Raw genomic sequence first — 22,500 nt, forward strand, 5'->3', positions numbered from 1 at the left:
AAAGAAAATATTTGTACTTGATCATTCCGTACTAGAAACATAACCACGTCGGCATGGCGTCGTGACATCCGACTCCCGCATGCCATCTGTTGTGAGGAGATATCCTTTTTCAAACAGAATAGTTGGAGGTATGAGTACGTCAACAGAATATTTGAAGTTTCGGGTGATCAGGGAGCAAACTAGTACTAACTGCAAAGGGCCGGTTTCTTATTGTTCTGTCCTGATTCAGAGGGGCACCTTGGCAAACAGCCCGGTCCTGAGGAGCCCTGGACACAGACGGCGGCACATATCCAGTCGGGGGAAACTTCTGAGCTGTGGGGCGGAAAGCCGTATTTTAGAACTTTCCAAATTGTGCTAGCCTATCACATTAGACCAGTGGCTCTGAAAACGTTGGGCTTACTTTATGTTCTGTGAGATGATGATACACTGTGCCTGCAATATTAGGAGCAGGAAAATGCAGACTTGCTCGGATGTTGACGTTACTTATGGGTTCAGTATATATGCTGCGCAGTATATATGCTATAACTTAAAAAGCGACTACTCTGCAGTGTACAGGTGGGCGACAGGATTCTCTGTCTGGAAGTTGTAAAGAGACAGCTAAACCGAATGGACGATGCGCAGCTCGTTGCCCGTTTCATTGGGTGGTCAATGGAGCTTGGATATTGAGCTTTCATTTAATATCTCCACCTTCGATCCTCGATATCCGTCCGCTCGATAGGGGAACCAGAAAGCAAAAAATAACTTTCCCCTTGTTTCTCATTTGAACCCAGTCGTCTGTGGCTCTTTCCCAAACTCCTGACAGTTAATTGTTTTCTTTTAGCTCCCGGCGTTCAGTGCCGGGCTCTGGGGTTACCCCACCCATCTGCAGGCCTTACACTCATTCAGGCAGCCCTCCATATAAACCATGCTACCGTTAGCTGTGGAAGGAGGGGAGTAGGGCTTTTATGGGCTGCTGTGTGCTCGTAAGAATGTTTCTTTTCTTTTAAACGGCAGAGGGCTGGCTTTATCAAAGTCTCGCAGGGCAGAGGCTGGTGTTCAGGAACACGTGCAAAGGAAACGGGGAGGGGGGGGGAAGTTATATAACAACTTGACAGATACCCAGCTGTTATTCAAAGGCCTCCTAACGGGACACATGGTGGTCCACAGTGTTTCATTGAGCCAAATCAAATTAAGAGCACAGTAATTGCACATTTCCAGGTGCGTTCCTTGTGCGGCTATCTTGAGTATAGACCCGAGACTCTTTCCATGGGGAGGCTGCTGTGTGTGAGTAAAGGGTGGTTTCCCACCTGGACATCCTTTCTGAATCAGTGAGTAGTACAGCCAGACTGCAGTATAGTCTAACATCGAAGCATATGTTTAGCAATGTATACAGAGCTTAAAGGACAAGCCAACCTCCAAAAGGGGCTTTGCTTCGTCTCCTGCTTACTCCTGTCCGTCTAGCAAAGTGTGAATGGACACAGACTACGACGTATTGTTGTGAGAGGTGTTCATAACAGCAGTAAGGTTTGGAAGTACACACCCTCACACACACATGCACACGCGCACGTGACGGAGAAGGTTGTGATTAGGAAAGAAAAACCATCAGCTGCCTTGCTAGTTTGTATTTTAGTTAGGTTATTCCTTTAGTTGGGTTATTTCTTTGTCCTTGTTGGTTATTCTGTCATGTACAACTCTGAGACGTTCTCGTGCGAGTCCCCTAATGAGGTGTGCTAATGAATCAGCCCAGGAGTCACGCTTTGTGTTGGAGTGAATGCACTTGTGCGTGTGTTTGGGTGGCAGGGGGGCTTGAGGTCACATAGGAAACCAATTTATGCATTATTCAGTATGGGACATTTCCCGCATTTTCCCCCCACCAATGCCCTCAGCCCTTTGTATTTTCATCACAGCTTTCATCAGAACAATAATTATCCTTTTCTGAAAAGTGGAAGCAAACCGGGAGCATGCGTTTAGCTAACCATGCAGCTGTTTAGAGACGTGTGAGGTTTGTTTGTTTGTGTGTTTGCCTAGTGGTTTATTCAGTGTTTTTCCCCCGGCGAGTGTATAAAAAGTATGTTCTTCCTCACGTTTCTTCAGTGTATCTGAAGCCTCACTAAGATAGTGTGTGTGTGTGTGGGGAGCGTGACTCAAAAGATGATGCATTTTTTTCTGTTCCGGCATCGGAAGAACATTCCACTTGTTAATTGGCACCCTGCGAGAGAACCCGGGGCATGCCGTCAGACCTGGAGCTGTTTTGGTGTTTTTTGTGCCTTTTTCCTTCGCTTTTCTTCAGATAGCTCCAATTCGTCACTTGCCTCCTTCTTCTTTTTAATTACATAATTTACATCCACAGCCCCCCTCCATCAGCGCCCCCGCAGCACCGCCAATTATTGAGGCCTTGGACAACAGTATTGCCATAAGACACGAGCGTAACAACCTGTCGGAGTGAATTAACCACAATGCAATTCTGAGCCGACCGCTTCATAGCACGAACCCCCAGAACCGTTTTGTTTCACCGGCGGCTCAGTTAATCTCACTCTGTGAAGCGACGGCTGTTACATCACCCAACACCATAAGCCATCACAGCACCTTCCCATTCAAATGAGGATTATTTCACTTTATTTTTCTGTCACCCTGGCCCGGAGTAATCCACATTGGCGTTTGTTCTTCTAAAGGACATGTATGTGTTTGCAGAGCGCAAATTAAAAGCAGAGGACTTGTCTGCTTGAGCTGACTATAATGGTTTGGTTCTACGGTTCATTTATGTATTGCTCTGCTATTATCATTAAAATGCCATTTCTGTGTGCAGTGTTATGAAATGTTAAGGTGGGGGAAATGCAAGCACTGTTTTTTAATACCACCCCCCTCGCCCAAAGTTTACAGAATATCTCCAGTATGTGTGAACACGTCTGATGCGGCTTGTGTTGCATGTGTGGAAGGGGAAATTCTGATCATCTTGGGACCTGATTCTCAGAAGTTTGAAGTTTTCAGGTATGAAAGGCCAGTGAACGGTTTGTCACACCTCTGTTTGCATGCAGGAAGGGCCGTAGGTACTTGAGACACGACTTTGACACTGATAAATATGATTAGTAAAGATCTACAGCTAAAATGCAGCAGCACCTGAAGGCTTTGGGCCCTCACTGATGAAATTCAAATGATGGATTCAACCGGACAGTTGTATACATATGCTGATGACATGCTGCTAATCGGTATTATACAGACGAGGTACCCAGTTCTTCAGTCTGAATACGTCCGCTATATTGGTGAGCTTCGTTAGTGGTGGGAGACAGCGTCCTTTTTACTTACCAAAGTACAACTGAGGAGCTGGTTAGTGGGAGTCTCCGCCATACTAGTAATAAATCTCCATCTGTTTTGATTAATGATCAGCGTGTTGAAGCAGTAGTGGAGCTTCAATATTTAGGAACCTGCACTTTAAGTTTTACAGCCAAAACAGAATACATAAAAAGAAAATCAATGCAGCGCTTGCATTTAATCAGGAAATTGGAGCCACACACGATACAAGCGAGAACATTTTCGGGTCTGTACCTTCAACAAGACAGAAACCTTGTTGAAAGTGTTCCAAGTTTTATTGTGTGCAGGGTAAAGGCAAGAACAAAAATAGACTGTCTGCAATAAGGAGTGTATATATACAGTGCTGGTGTTTCTGACCCTGTTTATCCCCATTTTAAAGATTTCCTGAAACTGCCTTCGGGAAGGTGCTCTAGAGCTGCTCAGGCAACATAGAACGTCACAAAAGTTACTTCATAGCAAATTCTAAATTCCCACCTGAACCATGCCTGTTGTGCTTGTCTCTACTGTGCAGTTATTATTGTATTTATTGTAACAAACGTTTATGTTTGGACCTACCTGTATTTATTGTGATTAACTGTGATGGGATTTAAGAAACCTGTATTTATTTATGATTAACCTTGATCTGTTAGAACCGACTCAAAACAAATATCCCAATTTACGGACTATAAAGATTACTGTCCTTATTCACAATCCAATCAATTCCAGATGAATCAACCAGGTTTCTTGTGGCGATAATATGACATCATCGGGTCCAACATTATCGTTAAGTGGGATCTGCTGGTCACTTTGTAAGCCCCTTCTACCCTGCGGTTTGTGTTCCTCTCCTGCAGATTTCCAGTGGGTGCAGGGGGACGTGTGTGAGGTGCAGCTCATGGTCTACAACCCCATGCCGTTCGAGCTGCGCGTGGAGAACATGGTTAGTAAAGCCCCCCAAAACAAAATAATAAAGCCAAAACAAAACAAAATGGAAAACCCACCCGGTCCCGTGGCCATCTCCGTAAGAACCCCCTTGACAAGGCTACAAATGGGCTGATACCTACTTAATGTATCTGCAAGGCAGTGATTTCAGCGGCCATCAAGTACAGGCTGTTAGCGCCAGACAGCTTTACGATAGACGGCCGGAGGAGTGACTCCTCGGTAGCATAAACCTTCCCTTTCTCCTCCACTTCACCAGGATCTGCAGCAGGGCTCCAATGAGAATGTGTTGTGGTTATCTTTGATAGCCTAATCTGAGGACCCCCTTCTTTAAAAGCTTTTTTGTTGACACTTTAATACAGTCATGATTGCATGGGTCGGGAAACATCACCCCCACCCACCTCGCCATCCCCCCTGCAGTTTCATTACTGTTTATGGTTTCACACATTGTGCTGCAGTGCCTCTCTCTTTTATTTTGTACACATTCTTCTTTTCTTTCTTGTGTATGGAGGTAGGTGAGAGACTTAATTCCCTGCGTCCCGGTGCATTTGTAAGGGTGTGAATCACAAATTACGAAGCAGAAGTTTTCTTTTTTTAAATGACAAAATTTATGTCTCCACCAAAATCCATCCGACATAAAGTATTCTTTATGTTCGTCCACTGTGTTCACGCATCTCTGCTTGAGTGTGAAGTGAGCGCTGGCAGCATTCACACCTGATGGTGGACCGCCTGACAGACGACCAATCACAACATGCAGGTGTCTCATTGCACTGAGTTATGATTGTATTAGGGTCTTCATCTAACCATCAGCCATCTCAACGCTTTGCTTTATGATTTGAAACTCACTTCATATCCAACTACGACAGACAGCCGGCCACGCAGATACAGGCGACAGATTTAAATAACAATCCATCATACGGATATTCTACTAATTCGGGAGACGTGCGGGAGATCGTTGTCTTCCAAAGCAGGACGGTGAAAACCAGGCCTCTAAACTCTTATTTCCTTCTAAATTAGAGACTGAATATGCATCAGGATCATTAAAACTCTCCGACTGTAGAATTGCTTGAAAGTCGCAAATCATATGCGTTCATCAGGTTTTCTCTGTGCAATCATGGAGTTTTCACGCCGAATCGTAAAGCAATGTTGTTAGATCTAAAATCCACAACATTGACATGGATACTAAAAAAGAAGAAGAGTGATCAGCTCTGGAGAAAGAATAAACTCCACAGCCAAATGGCTAAAAGAAGAAAATATGATGCATCTTCAAGGTGTGTCTTTGTTTTTGAAAACTCAAGAATATCAAGACGGTCTTGATGGATAAATCCTAAAAGACGTTGTAATGGTTGTAATGGTGAACTTGTAATGGTGAACAACTAGCACACTGCTGTGCTAGTTGGCTAATGCTATGACTTGGAAAGTTTATTTTTGCATTGGAACGTTTGAGAACCCCATTCTCAGTGAACGCAGCCATGTGGGAAGCGGCAGTGAGTCCTCCATCATGTCATGTACTTAGCAGAAGAAGCCTAACACTAAAGGCCATGATATACTTAAATCGGCATATTTGCATAGGCTGTACATGACTATTTCGACAGGGTGCAACGTCTTTCGATTTAGTTTTGCGTATGGCTGGGCCTTAACTCTCTGCCGCTCCATTAATATTCTGTCACCGCTTATCCCATATTTGTCTTCTTCCTCTTCTTCGCACCCACACACACGGTAAAATCACACTCACTGAAACCCACCCAGCTACTCTTTGAAGTAAACGTGGACGCCGGTCGTCGCACGTTAATCCCCATCCACCTCCTGCTGCCTTGTTTATAAATACGCTGATGAAGGGACAAGAATTTCCACGTTTCCGAGCCGTCTTCTCAAGGGCCAAGGCTTCAGCTTCGGCTGCTCTGCGTCACGGGAGGCGTCGCATTAGCAGCCTGTCAATGCCAGGCTCCCGCTGTAATGGTTTCCACGCTCCCGGACGCAAAACGCTGATGGCCACGCTAACCGCCCTGCCACACGCACGCACATACACACGTGCAGGCACGCATGCACGCACACACACAAATGCAGACAACCTCATGCATGCACACAGACAAACGCAGACAAATGCCCATGCGCGTGAACATGCACGCTTACATTGCACTTGCACACTTGCACATACACACACATACACACACACACACACACACACACTGAGCTCAATGGTATTTGTGAGTTTTATTTTGGGTTGGGAAAAACGCTGATGCAAACAATACAATAGTATTGTAAAACAATATGCATGGTCCCTGACTAATGGCAAAGTGCAACTGCATTGTATGCAAAGAAGCAACTTTAATTTATTATGCTCAAACAACTTCATTAGTCAGACAAACTATGTCCAACCTGCATTTTGGAAGTTGTTTGAATGTTATCTTATGGATAATAGACAATAGAAAACAAAACTCAAGGGCATTGTCCCTCACACCTTGGACACGAGGGGACTTCTCTCTCTCTCACTCTCTAAAAACGCATCATCAGATTGACTTTTGCATTTCATTTTGAAAACATTACATTTAATTCATCTTTCAATATGAATTTTTTGAGGGACAACCTCTGACGTGAATGGATACAAAGAATAAAAGCACATTATTACCTGTGATTGAAAAAAGCTTTGAATTTGATATAAAATGGTTGGCAGATCTAATTCATTATGAGGTGGCTGTCAGAAGGTGACATTAAATACAGCAACGTAGTTCAAATTGGAACCAAAGGATGAATCATACACTCAGTGATTAGAGATAGGTGGCCATGTGCCAGTTCAAACAATAACAAACACTCACACACAAGCGCAAACACACACACACACACACACACACACACACAGTCGCAAATCATTTTATCCCCATCTAATGGAAAGGAGTATGATAATCTGCTGTATGGATCTCAGTATTCAGATCAGGGGGAAGATGGGTGTGTGTGTTTATCCATGGCTCATGTTCCATCCCCTTTCTGTGGCACATTTTCATCTGTCCCTTCCCTGACTTTGTGAACCAGAGCTATCAGGCTTCTGATAGAGGACCTCATTCTAAAAGATACATCTCGCTGACGTTAGCAACATCGGTGACAGATCTTATTTAGTGTTCTTGGTGAAATATTTAATATTCTTGGTGTCATGATTAATTGTAATGAGGACTAGTTGATAGTACGGGACAACATCTGCCCTTGCTTGCGCATTTCCATTTCTAGGACAATGTTTTTGCTTAAAGGTTTCAGATAGAATAGAATACGATTAAAGACTTTGTTGTATTTTATCAATTCTATAACAATTTTATAGCAAGGATAAGCCATTTATTTTAGGAAGCATCTTGTCGTGTTTGTTGAAATTCTCTTACAATCCCGACATGAATCCATTATTCAGGAAATGACTCCTTACAGAGGATGACACTCTTCCCGGGATCTCTCCTCCGAACTGGAGACGCAGCAAATCACTTTGTAGCACCGCGAGAGCTTTTCAAAACATTGAAAATGGATTCTGAAAATCACCTCCCCGAAGAAATGGGCTGCCCTAAAGACTGAAGGCATCTCTTTTTGGAACGTTCTAACTGTCCCAACCAGTTTGAGCACCGAAACCTGGGCGATTGTCCTCAGTCTTTAGTTGAGCCATGCGTTTAGAGGCTAACTTGTGAGCCTCTTGTTCCTACCCCAGCTCTCCCAACTGAAGTTGTGCCGCCTCTCTGTTCATGCTGACAAGTTTCTAATCCCACTTGCTCCTCGTTTTGAATCTGTTGGCCTCTTCTCACTTTGTAATGCGATTCAGTCAAAGGCTGGTAGATTGTAAGCGTTATTGAATTATTTTTTAATCAATTTTGATAGGAAATGCTCCTTGGGAATTTCTCTCATTCCGTAAATACAAACATCCTCGTGCAGCCCCTCATGATCGCTAATCTTTGTAGTTATTTGCCGCCTCCCAAGATTCCTAAGATTGAATTTATTCGTTCTCTGTCTCCCAAGGTCGACAAATTAATAGTTTACGTGCCTGACTTTGGTTAAAAATCTATTTAAAGGGTTTTGCTGTAGCCTGGGTGGGTGCGTACACATTGAAGTACACAGGGTTGGCCCTTGAATTTCATGGTGCAATAAGTGCTGTTTACTGTATATTAAGCAGACTGGATGTTGATTTAATTGAAGGGTTGATCATTGATTGTATGCATCTCTCAATCCCTCCGACTGTAAACCAGGGTCTGCTGACGTCCGGGGTGGAGTTTGAGTCCCTGCCAGCTGCCCTCTCCCTGCCTGCAGAGTCCGGCCTCTACCCAGTGACCCTGGTCGGTGTCCCACGCACCTCAGGCAACATTACTGTCAAGGGTAAGCAGCGTGACTGACCGACCCTGTCTGAGGACTTACACTGGTATAACACTCATTTGGGCCCACTTCTCTTATAAAGAAGGGCGTGGGTAGTAAAATGGGTTAATGAAGAAGAGTCTTGTACCCGTGCCCTGTTAAATTAAAGGAACAGAGCCAAAGGAGTTGTTGTCATGAGTGACACCCAAATATGATGACACCTCTGTGGGAGTCTCGGTCTATTTGCTGACCGACTTATTCCACATTTTATATCGTGGCATCAAACTATATATTGGCGTAAAATATTACAATAATACTTAATTAACAAAACATATATTATATAAAAGACAACTTCAATGTATACTATTTTACATTTCTGTATTGAATATCTCAAAATGACTACATCTATGATATATATCATTTGTTGATTTGTGTACTTACATTATCCAAAATGTTTTCAGAAATGTTAAATACCCAAATCAGTAGTTTTATTCAAGGTAACAGCGTGTGTTTAATTTGGTTGCCTGTCAGTGGCATATCCCATTTCCCATTGAAAATAGCAATCCAGTAGAGACCTAATTTATTGATGTGAAACTTCAATATTGATCTAGAATACTAGTAACTAAGATTTGCTACGATGACAAGTGGCTCATGCCAGCCACCAAGCTAATGCGCACGGTAACGGTACAACAACGTTACGATGTCGTCAAACTAAGCATTTTGTAACTGTGTTGATTGAAAATCCCCTAGCTGCCAAAGTTACATAATATACTATACCTTTTAAGGAAATGTTTGCTAGTTATCGCGCTTAAATGTGGTCCAACTCCCTACCAGCAACAATTGGTATATACAGCAAGTTTTATGAACTTGGCCACTGTAGGGAAAAGATTAAACAGCTTACCTCCTTGTGGCCGTTTTGATGCAATCCTATAGGGAGAAGTAGGTGTTTTCCTTTCTTGGAAAGACTAATTTCATTGCCAAATCTGACAAAATCTAAAAATTGTAGGCTGCACATTCACTCCTATTCAAACACTGATGTCAACATTGCTTGTTAAACAATCTTTTTTGTTATTTTGCAACCTGTTGTCTTATTCTACAATGTTGAGCCAGATATTTGTTTAGATCGGAGAGAAAAAGGAATTCAGATGATATCTAATTTTGAAACGTAGGCGATACTGCTGGCAAGCCAAGAACAACAAAGCACAGCTTTGTTCATTCTTTACGCCTTCATTCATTCTTTGGTCACAGATCTGTGTGAATGAGAAAACATAGGAATTTGCTAATAATTGATTAGTTACTTAATACTTGAACCTAATGTATATATATTTTTTGCACTTTTTTAACTGTGTACACCGTTAAGGTGACTTTGTTGCAGATCTTTAATGAGGAGAGTTTGGAGACGTGTTGAGGTGATTGTGCTCCTCCCCCCCAGGTTACCACACCTCTGTGTTCGGGGTGAACAGCGACTGTCTTCTGGAGGGCCTGGCCAACGTGAAGACTGGGGGCTGTCTGGTGGAGGTGGTGCCCTCGCTGCCTCGCCTCCAGCTCACCACCTCCCTCCCACGGTCAGAATAGGTCTCCCATGTTTCCCTCACCCCCTCTCCCACTTTCATGCTGATCCGGAGGTTAAAGGAAAATGGTCATGCTTTTCTGACATGAACATGTGAAAAAAATCTTGGTCTGTGAACATCAGAAGTTTGGAAAGGTTAGCCTGTTGCAATTCCTGGACCAATAACGTCAAAAGTTCAACTTTCTTATGATTTTTCTTCCCAGAAACTGAAATGATGTTTGATGTTGCCTTTTTTTCAACACGTATGAAGCTGATATTATAAAATGGCCGACCGTGACGGTTTGCCTTTAATGTATGCCCTGAGTTATAATCCGATCACACAAGCAACCCTAATCATTAATGGCATTTGAGTAGACAAATAAATCATTAGTGGCTAAATATAGCTCATATTTTCCAGGGCATATTTGTGCTAACGTGCTACTGGAGTTTTTTACTTCCGTAGCAAATACTTGGGGATATGTCTACACATCGGGGAACATTTGTATTAATATACACAGCCCTGTCAGTTTTTTATTTTCATTAAGATAAATTGTGCTTTATCACAAAGCAGGCTTTCACAATTTCTCGTAAGTCGTCACATTTCTCAGCGTATAAATTTTATACTCACTGCAATGCTCACTGCTTCGGTTTGATCACTGACTCTCCATTCACTGAGAACAGTGGAGTATCCATGGAGACGGGGGGTCAGAGTTCAGATTGCGGAGATAAACGCAATTAACCGCACCTGCTTTGAATTTGTGTTTGCTTGTTTTCCCCCGAATCAAGTAATGTTCTTGAAACCTTGTCAAGCAACGTTTTCCGCAAGAAATATGCCACCTGCTTAAGTGTATGGGGAACGAGGTACTCTAACTATCACAATCACTCAAAGCCCGCCACACTTAATGCGCCTCAATGCCTTGGCCACGGATCTAAACCTTTGTGTCTCCATCACGTGGCGTTGGTGAGAAGACCTTTTTATGGAGACCTACCCTTTTACGCAGGCTTTCTCACTTCCTTTTTCCTCAGTCCCATGAGCACCATTTTTAAAAAATAGCAATGGCAAGAATAACATTCATGGCCGCACAGAGAGAACAACTCAAAATATTGTGGCTTATTCTGCCTATAAACAATGATGATGGGGATTAGAGGGGGGGATTAGAGAGCTACAGGAAGGTTCTGTGTCTCTCGGTGGGATAAGCATAGCGATCCTTCAGGTGCACTTCAGATGGGTAAACACTTTTGATGTAATGCTGCTGGTCCAATGTTTAAGGGGTAGTTCGGAATTTTGGACATAGGGCCTGATTCCCAAGTGATAGAATACTGTTAGAAATAAAACCAACCTTGCATTACATTGCATTTTGAGGGACTTGCTGTGTCTCAGCAGCAGTGTTATATTCCTGGTAGTAGGCTACGGCAGCGGCGGACATACCTAGGTTAAATTCCGCTGCTGCTGAGAAAGTAGTCCCTCAAAATGCGATGAATCATGCGATGCAAGGTTAGTTTTATTTCTGACATTATTCTATCAACACAGACATTTACATCTATAGTCTGGCGTTATAATTGATTTACCTCGGGTGTACTGTGGAGTGGGTAAGTTTTATTAGTAGGCTAGTATTGCCCGTTGCCGTGTGCTAGCCTAGCACGAGCGAACTCAGCAACTAGAAGGACTCACAGCACTCCAGACCTTTAATGATCCAAGACCTTACAGAATCATACGAAAAATAATTACTTATTGTATGAGAAATTCACTGATGTATGACCATGATTGGGGTCATTACACACCAGCGTTGGCTTTATTTGTGGGCGCATTTGAGTGACATTGATGTCCATTACACTGTCAATAAGCGATACATTTACGCTCCATCACACTGGATTGGGATGTAAAGCCATTATTTGGCCTTCAGCTCATCAAGACATTAAATTAATGAAGAATCCAAAAAGGAAAAGCCCTTGCATTTTTCTAAGTTAAACTGAATATTAGTATTAATGAATCCAGAACTCAAAACAAAGCAAATAATAATATTTAATGCTGTCTAAATACATTGATAAAAAACATACATATGCAAGCTTGTTGTCCTGCTGTCAAGTCATGCAGCAGATTGGTCAATGAAAGCCAAGATCAACGGCTGTCTTCCTGACCCACAGCCAATAATCCTCCACCACCACACTGACCTTGCTCCAGGTCGGTGAATGTGCTGGCGCCGCTGTCCAAGGAGGAGCTGTCCAGCCGCGTGTCCCTGCAGCTGTTCAACGGAGAGACCCAGCAGCTGACCATCACCCTGGAGAACATCGGCACCGAGGACATCCAGAGCCTGGAGCTCACCTCCAAGATGGTCAACACCAAAGGTACAGGCCTCACTGACCCCCTTTTAGGGTGCTACACGCAGGCTTTAACCTCATCCATGGCAGAGCAGTGACATTGCGGTGGAAGATGCTGTAGGTGGGAATAGTGTCATCTGTAAGAAATGCCGTAGCCAGCCATCGGTTATTAATGAGTGAAATGCTCAGTGAGCATATCTGTTCTGGTTGACTGCACATTCCACTTTTGGAGACAGTAAACATTTTAGTCTGCTCACAGCTGGTTTCTGACGAATCAGGGTCTTTCTTTCCTGATTCCATTGAGGTTCCATCTTGCCTGTCAATCATACTCATGCATTATCATAGCTCCATCACAGGGGGCTGCAGCGCGACACTTCTCAATGGCGGGGAAACCAAGGGCAGAGATGGAGGGAGCTTTTTCCTTTTAGTAGTGAATTCATTTCAAAATCTTGCTCTCCCTCTCTTTGTATCTCTCCCGTATCTTACGCACTGCAGCTTTAAGTGCACATCGAGTCCTTTTGGCTAAACCATTTGTCACAAAACGATGTGTTGTGTTTGTGTAAAGTAAAGCGCTTGAGGCGGAGGCGGTTTTTGGTGGACCTCTCCATCTCCATGCTGGGGCTGTCCGCAGTCCCCTGCCCCCCTCGTCTCTCCTCCCTCTCCTGCTCCGTGTCACAGGGGTTTCCTGAGCCCATTGTTTGTTTTTCATCTGCTTCCTCACCTGCACGCACCCTTGGCCCCCCTGCCATGTTTCCAATCCCTTTGTTTAACACCTGCTCGGAACTTCAGACCTCTGCAGTCTGTCTGTCAAAGTCTCTCTCTGTCTCTCTGTCTCTGTCTGTCTTTTTCTCTCTATCTCTTTCTGCCACGCCCCATTTCCCTCACCTGGCCGAGGCAATATGTCTCTGACAGCGTGTTTTCCCATTCGCCAGTTGGTTCACATTCGCTCTGTGTGTCTCACTGGTTGACTTCTATGATCAAACGTGCACCCCTCCGGCGAAAGTAACAGTGGAGATGCAATGCTGATCCCACCTCACCTTTTGCATGCACGCGCATGAACAAACAACCATCTGTGCTTCCTTCAAAGTAACATTTGACTGATAAGAGCATTTTGTATACAGGGATGCATGAATTTATTTTAGTCAATTAGTCCTTCAACAATACTACAGCAATCATACTGTGCATTATGCTACATTTTCATCGTTACTTTCCTACTTTTTTTTTACTCCAGGGTGTTTTACTCTGTTAAGTTTCTGAAGAATAAAATGCAGCCACCCACAAGTCAATCCAAGCAGGGAATTCTTCTGTATAAATCGTTTTATTCCGGTCCACTTTTACCCCCGCAAACCACCATGGGAGAATCTCCTGACGACAGAGTCACTGTGGTCTGGAAGTGATGTGGCTATAACTGGAGCCACAACTCAAGCCACGAGGGGTTCCTATTGGGAAAACGTTCATGACGCAGGTTTAAGAGCATGCTTAAAGGACTGACCAATGAACACCTACTGGTGACCATGGGGAATGTTGCCACGCCCACTCCTAGTATCAACCAACTGTAGTTATCGAAATTTAGGAATTTTGTCAATTTAATGTAACACTTGGGGTCTGCCCGAAGTTTAGCAACTGAACTTCTGGTCAACGAAGACCACCTTTGAGAACTGCTACAGAGAGCAATTAAGGTTTTCTTGAGCAGCTTAAAAGGATGTCTGGCAGAAGAGGTTTTTAATTAGCAAAACGGTTCAACTGTCAAACATAAAATTTCACATTTAGACCATCATTGTACTTGTATTGTGGTGGGAACAAAAGAAAAACCAGTATTGGATAGACACAGAAGGCTTTGCCGGTCAAAGAAGAGGATTACCGCAATATATTTCGAAAATAGCCCTAACCCCTATGTACAACAGGGATTTCCTAACAGACACCTTGTTGTTGTTCTTAAAGTAAGTAGGAGTAAGGTTGGAAGAAGACGGCTGTTATGGTAATGCGTCTATAATTGTGGCTGCGTATCGGACCGTTTCTGGTCCCTGCACCATAAATCATTCCAACTGATTTTGTGTCATGCGTTGGGATCATTACACAGATAGTACCATTCTTCTCCTTAATGTCGCAGTTTGCCTCGTGTCGTGTTATCTGGGATGCATCGCAATTCACTTGTTTTTAATTCATTCAAAGCAAGAGCAAAACGGAAACACAGCATCCGGCGCATAACTTAGCGGGCTTATCATGCTGCACAGTATGGGAGGTTGTTCCCATGCTAATTAATCTGTCTAGAAATAACACAATCGTGTGGTGTATTTGTTTCGCGCCACTATCCGTATGATGTAGGGAATTGTACGGCATTGATCCCAGCTGTTCTGAGCAGAAACCCTAATCTCTAATTCAGTTGATAAGACGCCTGCTTTAGAACCATGATATAATATCTAGTTTCCCTACATTAATTCTAACTATACATCGGCCTGTTTGTCAGGATAATGCATTAGTCGTGGCGTCTGGTGTCTTTTTGGAAAGGTCCGTCGACGTTCGCTACCAACTGTTGCCGAGCTAATGAGATGAACGGAGCAGGTGCACACCATCCGTCAGCAGGCAGACCGTCAGTAATCCGCACCCCCGGGTCACCACAGTTTGTTATAGAAAGGCTGCGGGGTGATGGCCGCGAGGCTTTGGTATAAGAGGCGGGCCGCCTCGCCACTAACGTCTCAACACCTCCGCCATCGGATCCGATGCTTCTCTCTTTCTTCAGTTGGACTTGAGACTGATGCATGGAAACTGCGTTATTAATCACGTGACTCGGAAGACCTGTAGCCGGGAATAAACGGAGATGTAGTATCCTCTGCCATTTCCCTAGGAGAGCTCTTACACAGCGCTTCATTACCACCCGAAGAAAGAGCCGCCGGCGGGCAATTACTGTGTACCACTGCTGAGCCCCAAGACCTTTTGAAGGCCATTTAATGTCACATCACCTTTCTTCTGGATGTGGGGGGGGGGGGCTTTGCGGCTGTCTCTTTCACTGGAGGTGGTTTAATTTGCTGCTTCACCTTTTTTGGATGTGCCTGGATAGTGAACCACTTCAACTTGTTAATAAGTTGTTTTGTGGCTTACGATGCGACTTGAATGTTCAGTAGATTTACATTCGTTGTTACGAGAGGATATTGGATTATTTGACCTTTTTAGTGACGGATGATATAACAATGGCACAGAGCGAAAGGAACGTTGTTTTAACACTTCATTTCAAAAGACAATTAAAGTTTTGCACCCGTCTTCGATTTTGAAATCTTACAGTGTGAGTTTGTTTATCTCCCTCTGATGGGAAACTCTAAAAATATAGAAATTAGAAGACCGTCATAAACCATTGGAAATTCCAGCTAAATATGGAACATAAACCATCAGACACTGAGAGAACTGACAGTAAGTGAGACTCCATATAGAAAAGCCTTGCAGCTAGCTTGCTTTTATTAACAGGTTTTTCACACACTTGTTGACTCTCTGTCACAAACCGAGCTAGCAATCCTGTGCAGCAACTTTCTAATTTGTTATTGGCTTACTGGGATGCATTGTTTGTCTCCCTTGTCATCTCCAATTTCTTTGGGCTTTTCTTTTTGACAATTAAAAGCAAAGAACTACGCCAAACTTCCTCTCAAACTTGGGATATTAAAGCTGTAATGCTTTGCTTATTATTGATATGCTTTTAGGGCAATGTTTTTTTTCATCATCATCCAGCCCAAATAAAACAGAGGACATTTACTAAAAAGTACATCTGATACGTCCTCGTAGACACTCTTTACGGTTTTATTGAAAGCGAAAAATAACGTAAAAAGAACATTAAAAGATAAAGACCGGAAATATTGTGTTTGAAGTCCTTTAAGGGCGCATTATTTGCGCCATATGTGTTTTCCTCCTTTGTAAATTGTTCTTGTTCTAGGTTGTGTCATGTGGCTACAAATATGAGGCCCGAATCGCTCCGCCATGCTTTGGACTTCACGAGAAAAAAGGATTTGAGAGTTAGTCAAAGTCGGGGAGCCTCAAAATGTAATCATGAAGAAAACGGATCATCCCCTGTAATTATGGCAGGGACCAGCCTATTAGATATCCTTAATGTACGGAACGCAATCAAAGCTATTGCTGAAGTTTGCCACTCCCCGTATCAGTTGGATCCTATGCTTAAAGTAAATGTGAAGTTACGTCACCTTTGGCACTATCTTGTGATACAGAAGCAATGTAGAAACCTCTAGACATTCAGTCAGTTAACCACAGCATTCAACGCAGGCTGACGTCAACTCAACATTTCCTATTCCTTGATGGATTTACTCTTGCTGGCTGTTTTAATGTTTACAATGCAAAGCAGGCTTAGTCACCACTAGGCTCTACTTTAGCTTGGCACATCAAGTCATCCCAGTTATCTACACCTGGTTAGGCAACGCTAGCAGAAATGCAGATAGCAGGGATATTTTTACAAAATAGCTTTGTTTTTTTAGGAATAATATTGCAACAAAGTAACAATGCATACAATTATCATTTATCACAGCCCTCAGAATCGTAAAACTTTCTTTTTTGCTCTCCCGAGAGAAAGTGAAGTGTTACTTGTTGTGACTCGTGTTTTTTGCACCTAGAGTTTAACTCAAGTCTGGGTCTCAGGTCTCAAGGTCTCCAACTCTTTTTTTTTTAAAGTGAGTAGGATCCATACCAAACGTGTACACGCGCAGAAAAAGTAGAAAATGGCATCTGTCAAATAAAAATCAGACTTATAACGACTTATATAGACTTATATATTATACGTTTGCATACCTGCCGGCAATTTTCCTTTTATGTATCGCAGTCTACTGGAAATGTTAGTCATTGGATCAGCCTCACGTCCCACCTCAGACACCCAAGTTTAACCATCAATGCTCAATGCAAAGCACCATAAGAATCTTGATGCATATAAACGGGCCTAGTGGTCAATGGTACTCAACACCATTGCATCAACAATGGCGTTGAGAACCATTGAGTCATTGCATCAACCGAGAGGAAGACCCAGATGTAAAGGTGCTTGTAGGTAAGGGGGAGGTCAGTTAGCACATTGTTTGGTTACCACACTAGCAGGGTACCAAACAACATTGGCGAAATACATTTGCAACATGTTGCTTAGGTGGTAAAGGCAGTGACTGCGACAATTTTACACACAAAACAATATAATCATGTTTGGTGATGACAGCACAGTATTAGACAATATTAGTACAAATCTGTTAGCGCTCGGTTATGAGATTCTTTAAAGCTGTTTGATGCTATCTTGGATTTCTACAACCGATGATTATCATTTTATCTGTAACATACAGTCCGGCCCTCTCCTCTACACCGAATGCGGATTTTGATCAAATATTTAAGTGGGCTAAGGCCTTTTCAAATGAAATGGTGTAGTTATGGGATAGTTAATGCTCACTACCAGGTACAAATAACAAGGTTGCTAAGCACAACCTTAAGTTATTCCTGGGCTTGGATTGGTTGAGATTCTGGGATTCGTTGGATGAAGGCAATGTTCCATGCAAGTTGCTAGTATCCAAAACGTCTTACCGTGAATTCAGAAACACAGTGTTAATACCAAGGAGCAGGTAGCAGTTGGGCATGTCGTCCAAGATGGACATGGGGGATATAACCCAGTACATCCCGGCTGGAAGTCCAACACCCTGAACACTACATTACCCAGCAACCTCCCTTTAAAGAAAAGAGCTCTATAAGAGACAGAAGACATACATAACTTTACGCCTGTTAAGCACTGAGTCGTAGGCCGCTGTATGTTTTACTCAGTACCAGAGGTCAATGACGATTGGACGGTAGCCTAGACTTGCTAGAGTGTGAACGCAGTGTTTGGAGACCAGTGGATCTGCTGGGCCTGTGGCTGCTCAGCACAGTAACTGCAGGGACAGCCGCCCGCACATGAGTCAACTTTGAAATAGCAGCTCTTTGAGAGGCCGATAATTAGCACAAATTGGTACGTGCTCCTTTCTGCTCCACAGACATAATGCCGCTTCTGCGTCTCTGACGCTTATTAGCAGGCACCGAATGAAGCCCACAGTGTTCTGACTGTTGACTGTACAGGACAACCGGCTCCTCCAGTGTCCCGCAGAATATACCTTAGTGCCGGGGCTAAAGGGTGACAGCTCACACAAGGTCGTGCATTTTAACTTCCAAAGAGCTTCGCAGCACGGGTTTGCTTGTTGTTTACAAACTTGTATTTTTTCCTGACCTCCTGTTTCAGTGTTTCTACCGTGACTCGATGAATGAATTGTTAAATGAATAGTTATATTCTTAGCTAATTTAGTACATTTGTTTATGTTTTTCTATTATTCCTTATTATTCCCTAAGGTGCATATTCATTTGGTAGCCAACATTTCTTTACATGGTATTTTTTCACTGCAAATTGCTCTGCACATCGACCACTGATGTTGAATTCCCCCTCAGGGATCAATTTAGTACTTTAGTAACTTTATTCTATATCTATATCTTAGGAACTCCATCAGAGGACAGCGCATGATGTTTTTGTTGCACTGGTACATTATTTAAATGCATTTCACCAAAATGAATATTTCAAGTCTTTATTTGATTTAATCGTGATGATTATGGCTTACAGCTCATGAAAACCTGAAATTCAGTGCCTCGGAAATTTAGAATAAGGCCAGTAAAATAATATTTTCGTCCTTCTGAAAAGTATGTTCTTGTATATGCACACAGCAATTTGTTGGGGCTCCTTTCATGAATTACTGCATCAATGCGCAGTGGCATGGAGTCGATCAGTCTTTGGCCCTGCCTCTGTTAAGGTTGCTTCGATAGTGGCCTTCAGCTCATCTACATTGGTCTCTTTTCTCTCATCTTCCTCTTGACAAGACCACATACATACATGCCTCAGTCCACTCCTTCTCCACACATTTTTGAATGGCCTTTGCTTGACCATCCTCTCATGGCAGCAGTTATCCCTGTTGCTTGTGTGCCTTTTTCTACCAAACCTTCTCCTTCCAACTTTCTATAAATATGCTTGTATAGAGTTCTCTAGGAACAGCCAGCTTCTTTAGCAATGACCTTTTGATGCCTAGTCTACTTGTGGAGGGTGTCAATGAGGGTCTTCTGCACAAGTGTCAAGTCAGCAGTCTTCCCATGAAGGTGAAGCCTGCTGAACCAGACTGAGGGACCATTGAAGATCTTAGGAAACCTTTCTCAGTAGAGGGAATTAGCGGATTAGAGACACCTTGAGTCTATGATATTGAAAATTTTCACAATATTCACATTTTCTGAGATACTTAATTTTCATGAGCTGTAAGCCATAATCATCAAGATTAATACCAATAAAGGCTTGAAATATTGCACTTTGGGTGGGTTAAATTGATATAATATGAGTTTCACATTTTAAACAGAATTATAGATTTATATATTTTTTCCACAATAATTATTAATAATAATAATAATTGATTGAGATGCACCTGTGTGTGTGTGTGTGTATATATATATATATATATACCTCTACCTCTAACACCTCCAGTCCCTCTGAAAAATGTGACAGAAAAACCGAATGCCCCAATTTCCATGAGGATACGGCCCGCTTCATACCATCTGGGTGTGTTCACCCTCATGGGGCCTTACTCCTTCATTACGCTGACCCGTTGCCCTTACCTGCCTCCAGGACATATAACGGACTCCTCTGGCGTTTCCTCCATGCTAGTGTGTGTCTGCCATGGCTCCCTGCCTGCCCTCGGTCTTCTCTCTGTCTGGGAAGAGGATGAATAAAAGATGAAGGGCGGTAATAGGAGGGCTTCTGTGCCAAAGCAAACAATGTTATTTTTGTATGACAAATGTCTTGAAAAAGGGGAATATGTGCGTGTGCGCACTCTCTCTATTCGGTTTGGTAGCAAAGGAAAATTGCACTTCCCCCCAGTGGTCAACAGGGGGCAGTGGATGTAGCCAGAATCGACAGTGTTACTCAGATGACGTGGTAATATTTGGATTGATTGCTTTCTCGACTGGCAATTACACTATTAACAACAATGTGGCTGAACATTTTGACTCATGATTATCATACGATTTCAGAGTCCTGTGTTATCGGGGCTTTTCAATGCTAATGGTTTAGCTGAATAAATAGAAAAGTTCTTGCTTCTATTGAAGAAATTGTATCCCTTTGGTCCAAAACAGCTCCTAAACACATCAGCATGCAATGATGGACATCAAACCACGGTGTCCACAACGCTGACAGGTGGTGTTTTGTGAAATCCAGAAAATGACGTGTGTTTATATATATATATATATATAAATATAGGAGCAATATGCTTGGATTAGTAGATGTATTTCTTATGAATTATTTATAACTGCCTCAGTGATGTCTTGCTCACTCTCAGGAAGGGGATCTTCTCAGAGTTAACGCCAAAGCGATATTATGAAGAATGTCAACCAAAATACACAATTCTGGCTACAAGCAAAAGGATTTAGTCCACCTAGATTAGCGGTGTACAAGTGACAGCAATGCGTCGGGGTGATTTCCCTTGGCCTGTGTCCAAGAGTTGACTTTCGATGTTGTTGTGTTGAGGTCTTTTCTGTGAGCCTAAGTGTGTGGTGCAGAAAGCGGAATTCCCTAATACACGTGTGTTGGGTGGAGGCAAACAATGAGAGCCAATCGCACTGTATTGATTGTGTCAACTGGCTCCGCTCACAGCCCTAATTAGTTTGTGACTGAGGCTTAAAATGGAATTGGCAAGCTTGCTGAATTTTTAATCTTTGCTTCATTTGGGGGGAATTTGTGCTGTTTGTCTAGCTATTACGAGGTGGCTGGCTCGCTACACGCCGGCGTTACTCAGGTGGGGTTTTTATGAGGCTTTATTCGAGGACACACATATCCATGCTAAATGCCACCATACAAAATCATTACAACCAGAAAGGAGTTGTGTGCGAGCCATCACAGCTGTAATTGTCACATTTCTCCTACACATGTTCGCCCAGGGGCTTTGCTTTCCCTCCCCCTCTGCGGTCAGTGCCCGCCTGCACCCCTCCCCTCGTTTTATTCAATCTATAGAACGCCATCATTTTTACATGTTTAGAGTCATGTTTTTGTCTTTAGTAGTCTTTAGTAAATGCCAGTGTTGGTCTCTCTCTTTATCTTGGTATTCTCATCACTGGGCTGATACATTAAAGATCCCATATCATGCTTTTTTTGGGTTAATAATTGCATTTGGGAGAATTATTAGAATAGGGTTACGTGTCTGTATGTTAATAATACCCCTTATGATTCTCACACTGCTCATATCAGTCATTCAAAAACGATCTGTTTTGTAACAAGTCGCTTTAAGGCCCGCCTCTCGAGTAGCAAAGTCTGCTGTGATTGGTCAGCACACAAAGTAAAGTTTGAACGCAAACGTGCTGTTTCATGCAAATACCTGGCTCTAGATTAGGAGACAGAAAACACGTTTACACGCGTAACATGCTAAAGCAAAGGGAAAAGTCGGAAAAGCATGATATCACCCCCATAAGGAAAACCATGGGGCCGGCATACACCAGGGTCCCCATTGTCTGCCCCCCCCCCACACACCTGCGTAGGCAGCGGGGCAGGTTGATGCAGTTGATGTATCATTCATTTGATGTTCCCCCGGCTCGGCCTGGATGCAGCTGAGTCATGAGACTCAGGTGGTCGGGATTGAGGGTGTAATTTACACTTCAATTCTTCAGCATAGAGGGAAAATAAATGGAACGAAAAGAGGAGGAAAAAAACCACCACAACAACACTTCTTGGTGGGTGACCTATCAACAGGTTAGCTTTAGCAATTTGCACCGGCCCAGGGGGCTAATTGCGGTAGAAGCGGCGTTAAAGGCGTCATATTAACATCTGGGATGTGCAAGCAGCTGTGCTACGCCCCCTCCCCCCTCCTGCCCCCCTTCCTCCTGCCCCCCTTCCTCCTGCCCCTCCCTCCTCCTGCCCCCCTCCCTCCTCACAGGTGTGTTCTGACAAACACACCTGTCATCCGCGATGTGTGCCAGTGTTTGTGGGTCCTCTTTGAGGAAGGCGTGCATCATGTAATGTTCTCTGGTCGTGAGATGAAGAAAGCCCTCCCCTGAGTGTGTCCGCCTGTGATACCCCATTACCTCCCTCTGTCCCTCTCTCT

General features: G+C 43.3%; 1 protein-coding gene across 3 annotated transcripts in view; it reads left to right on the plus strand.

Annotated features, from left to right (window-relative positions):
• Nucleotides 1–22,500, plus strand: part of trappc9 (trafficking protein particle complex subunit 9) — a 145,539-nt gene that overhangs the window by 24,041 nt on the left and 98,998 nt on the right. For all 3 annotated transcript variants that reach the window (XM_079749804.1, XM_079749806.1, XM_079749805.1), the window contains 4 exons: nt 4,119–4,204; nt 8,418–8,544; nt 9,953–10,085; nt 12,252–12,415. In XM_079749804.1, coding sequence (XP_079605930.1) covers nt 4,119–4,204; nt 8,418–8,544; nt 9,953–10,085; nt 12,252–12,415 — 510 coding nt within the window. The remainder of the gene's footprint in view (nt 1–4,118; nt 4,205–8,417; nt 8,545–9,952; nt 10,086–12,251; nt 12,416–22,500) is intronic.

The sequence above is a fragment of the Pollachius pollachius genome (genome assembly GCF_949987615.1).
Source record: "Pollachius pollachius genome assembly, chromosome: 13".
NCBI classification, from domain to species: domain Eukaryota; kingdom Metazoa; phylum Chordata; class Actinopteri; order Gadiformes; family Gadidae; genus Pollachius; species Pollachius pollachius.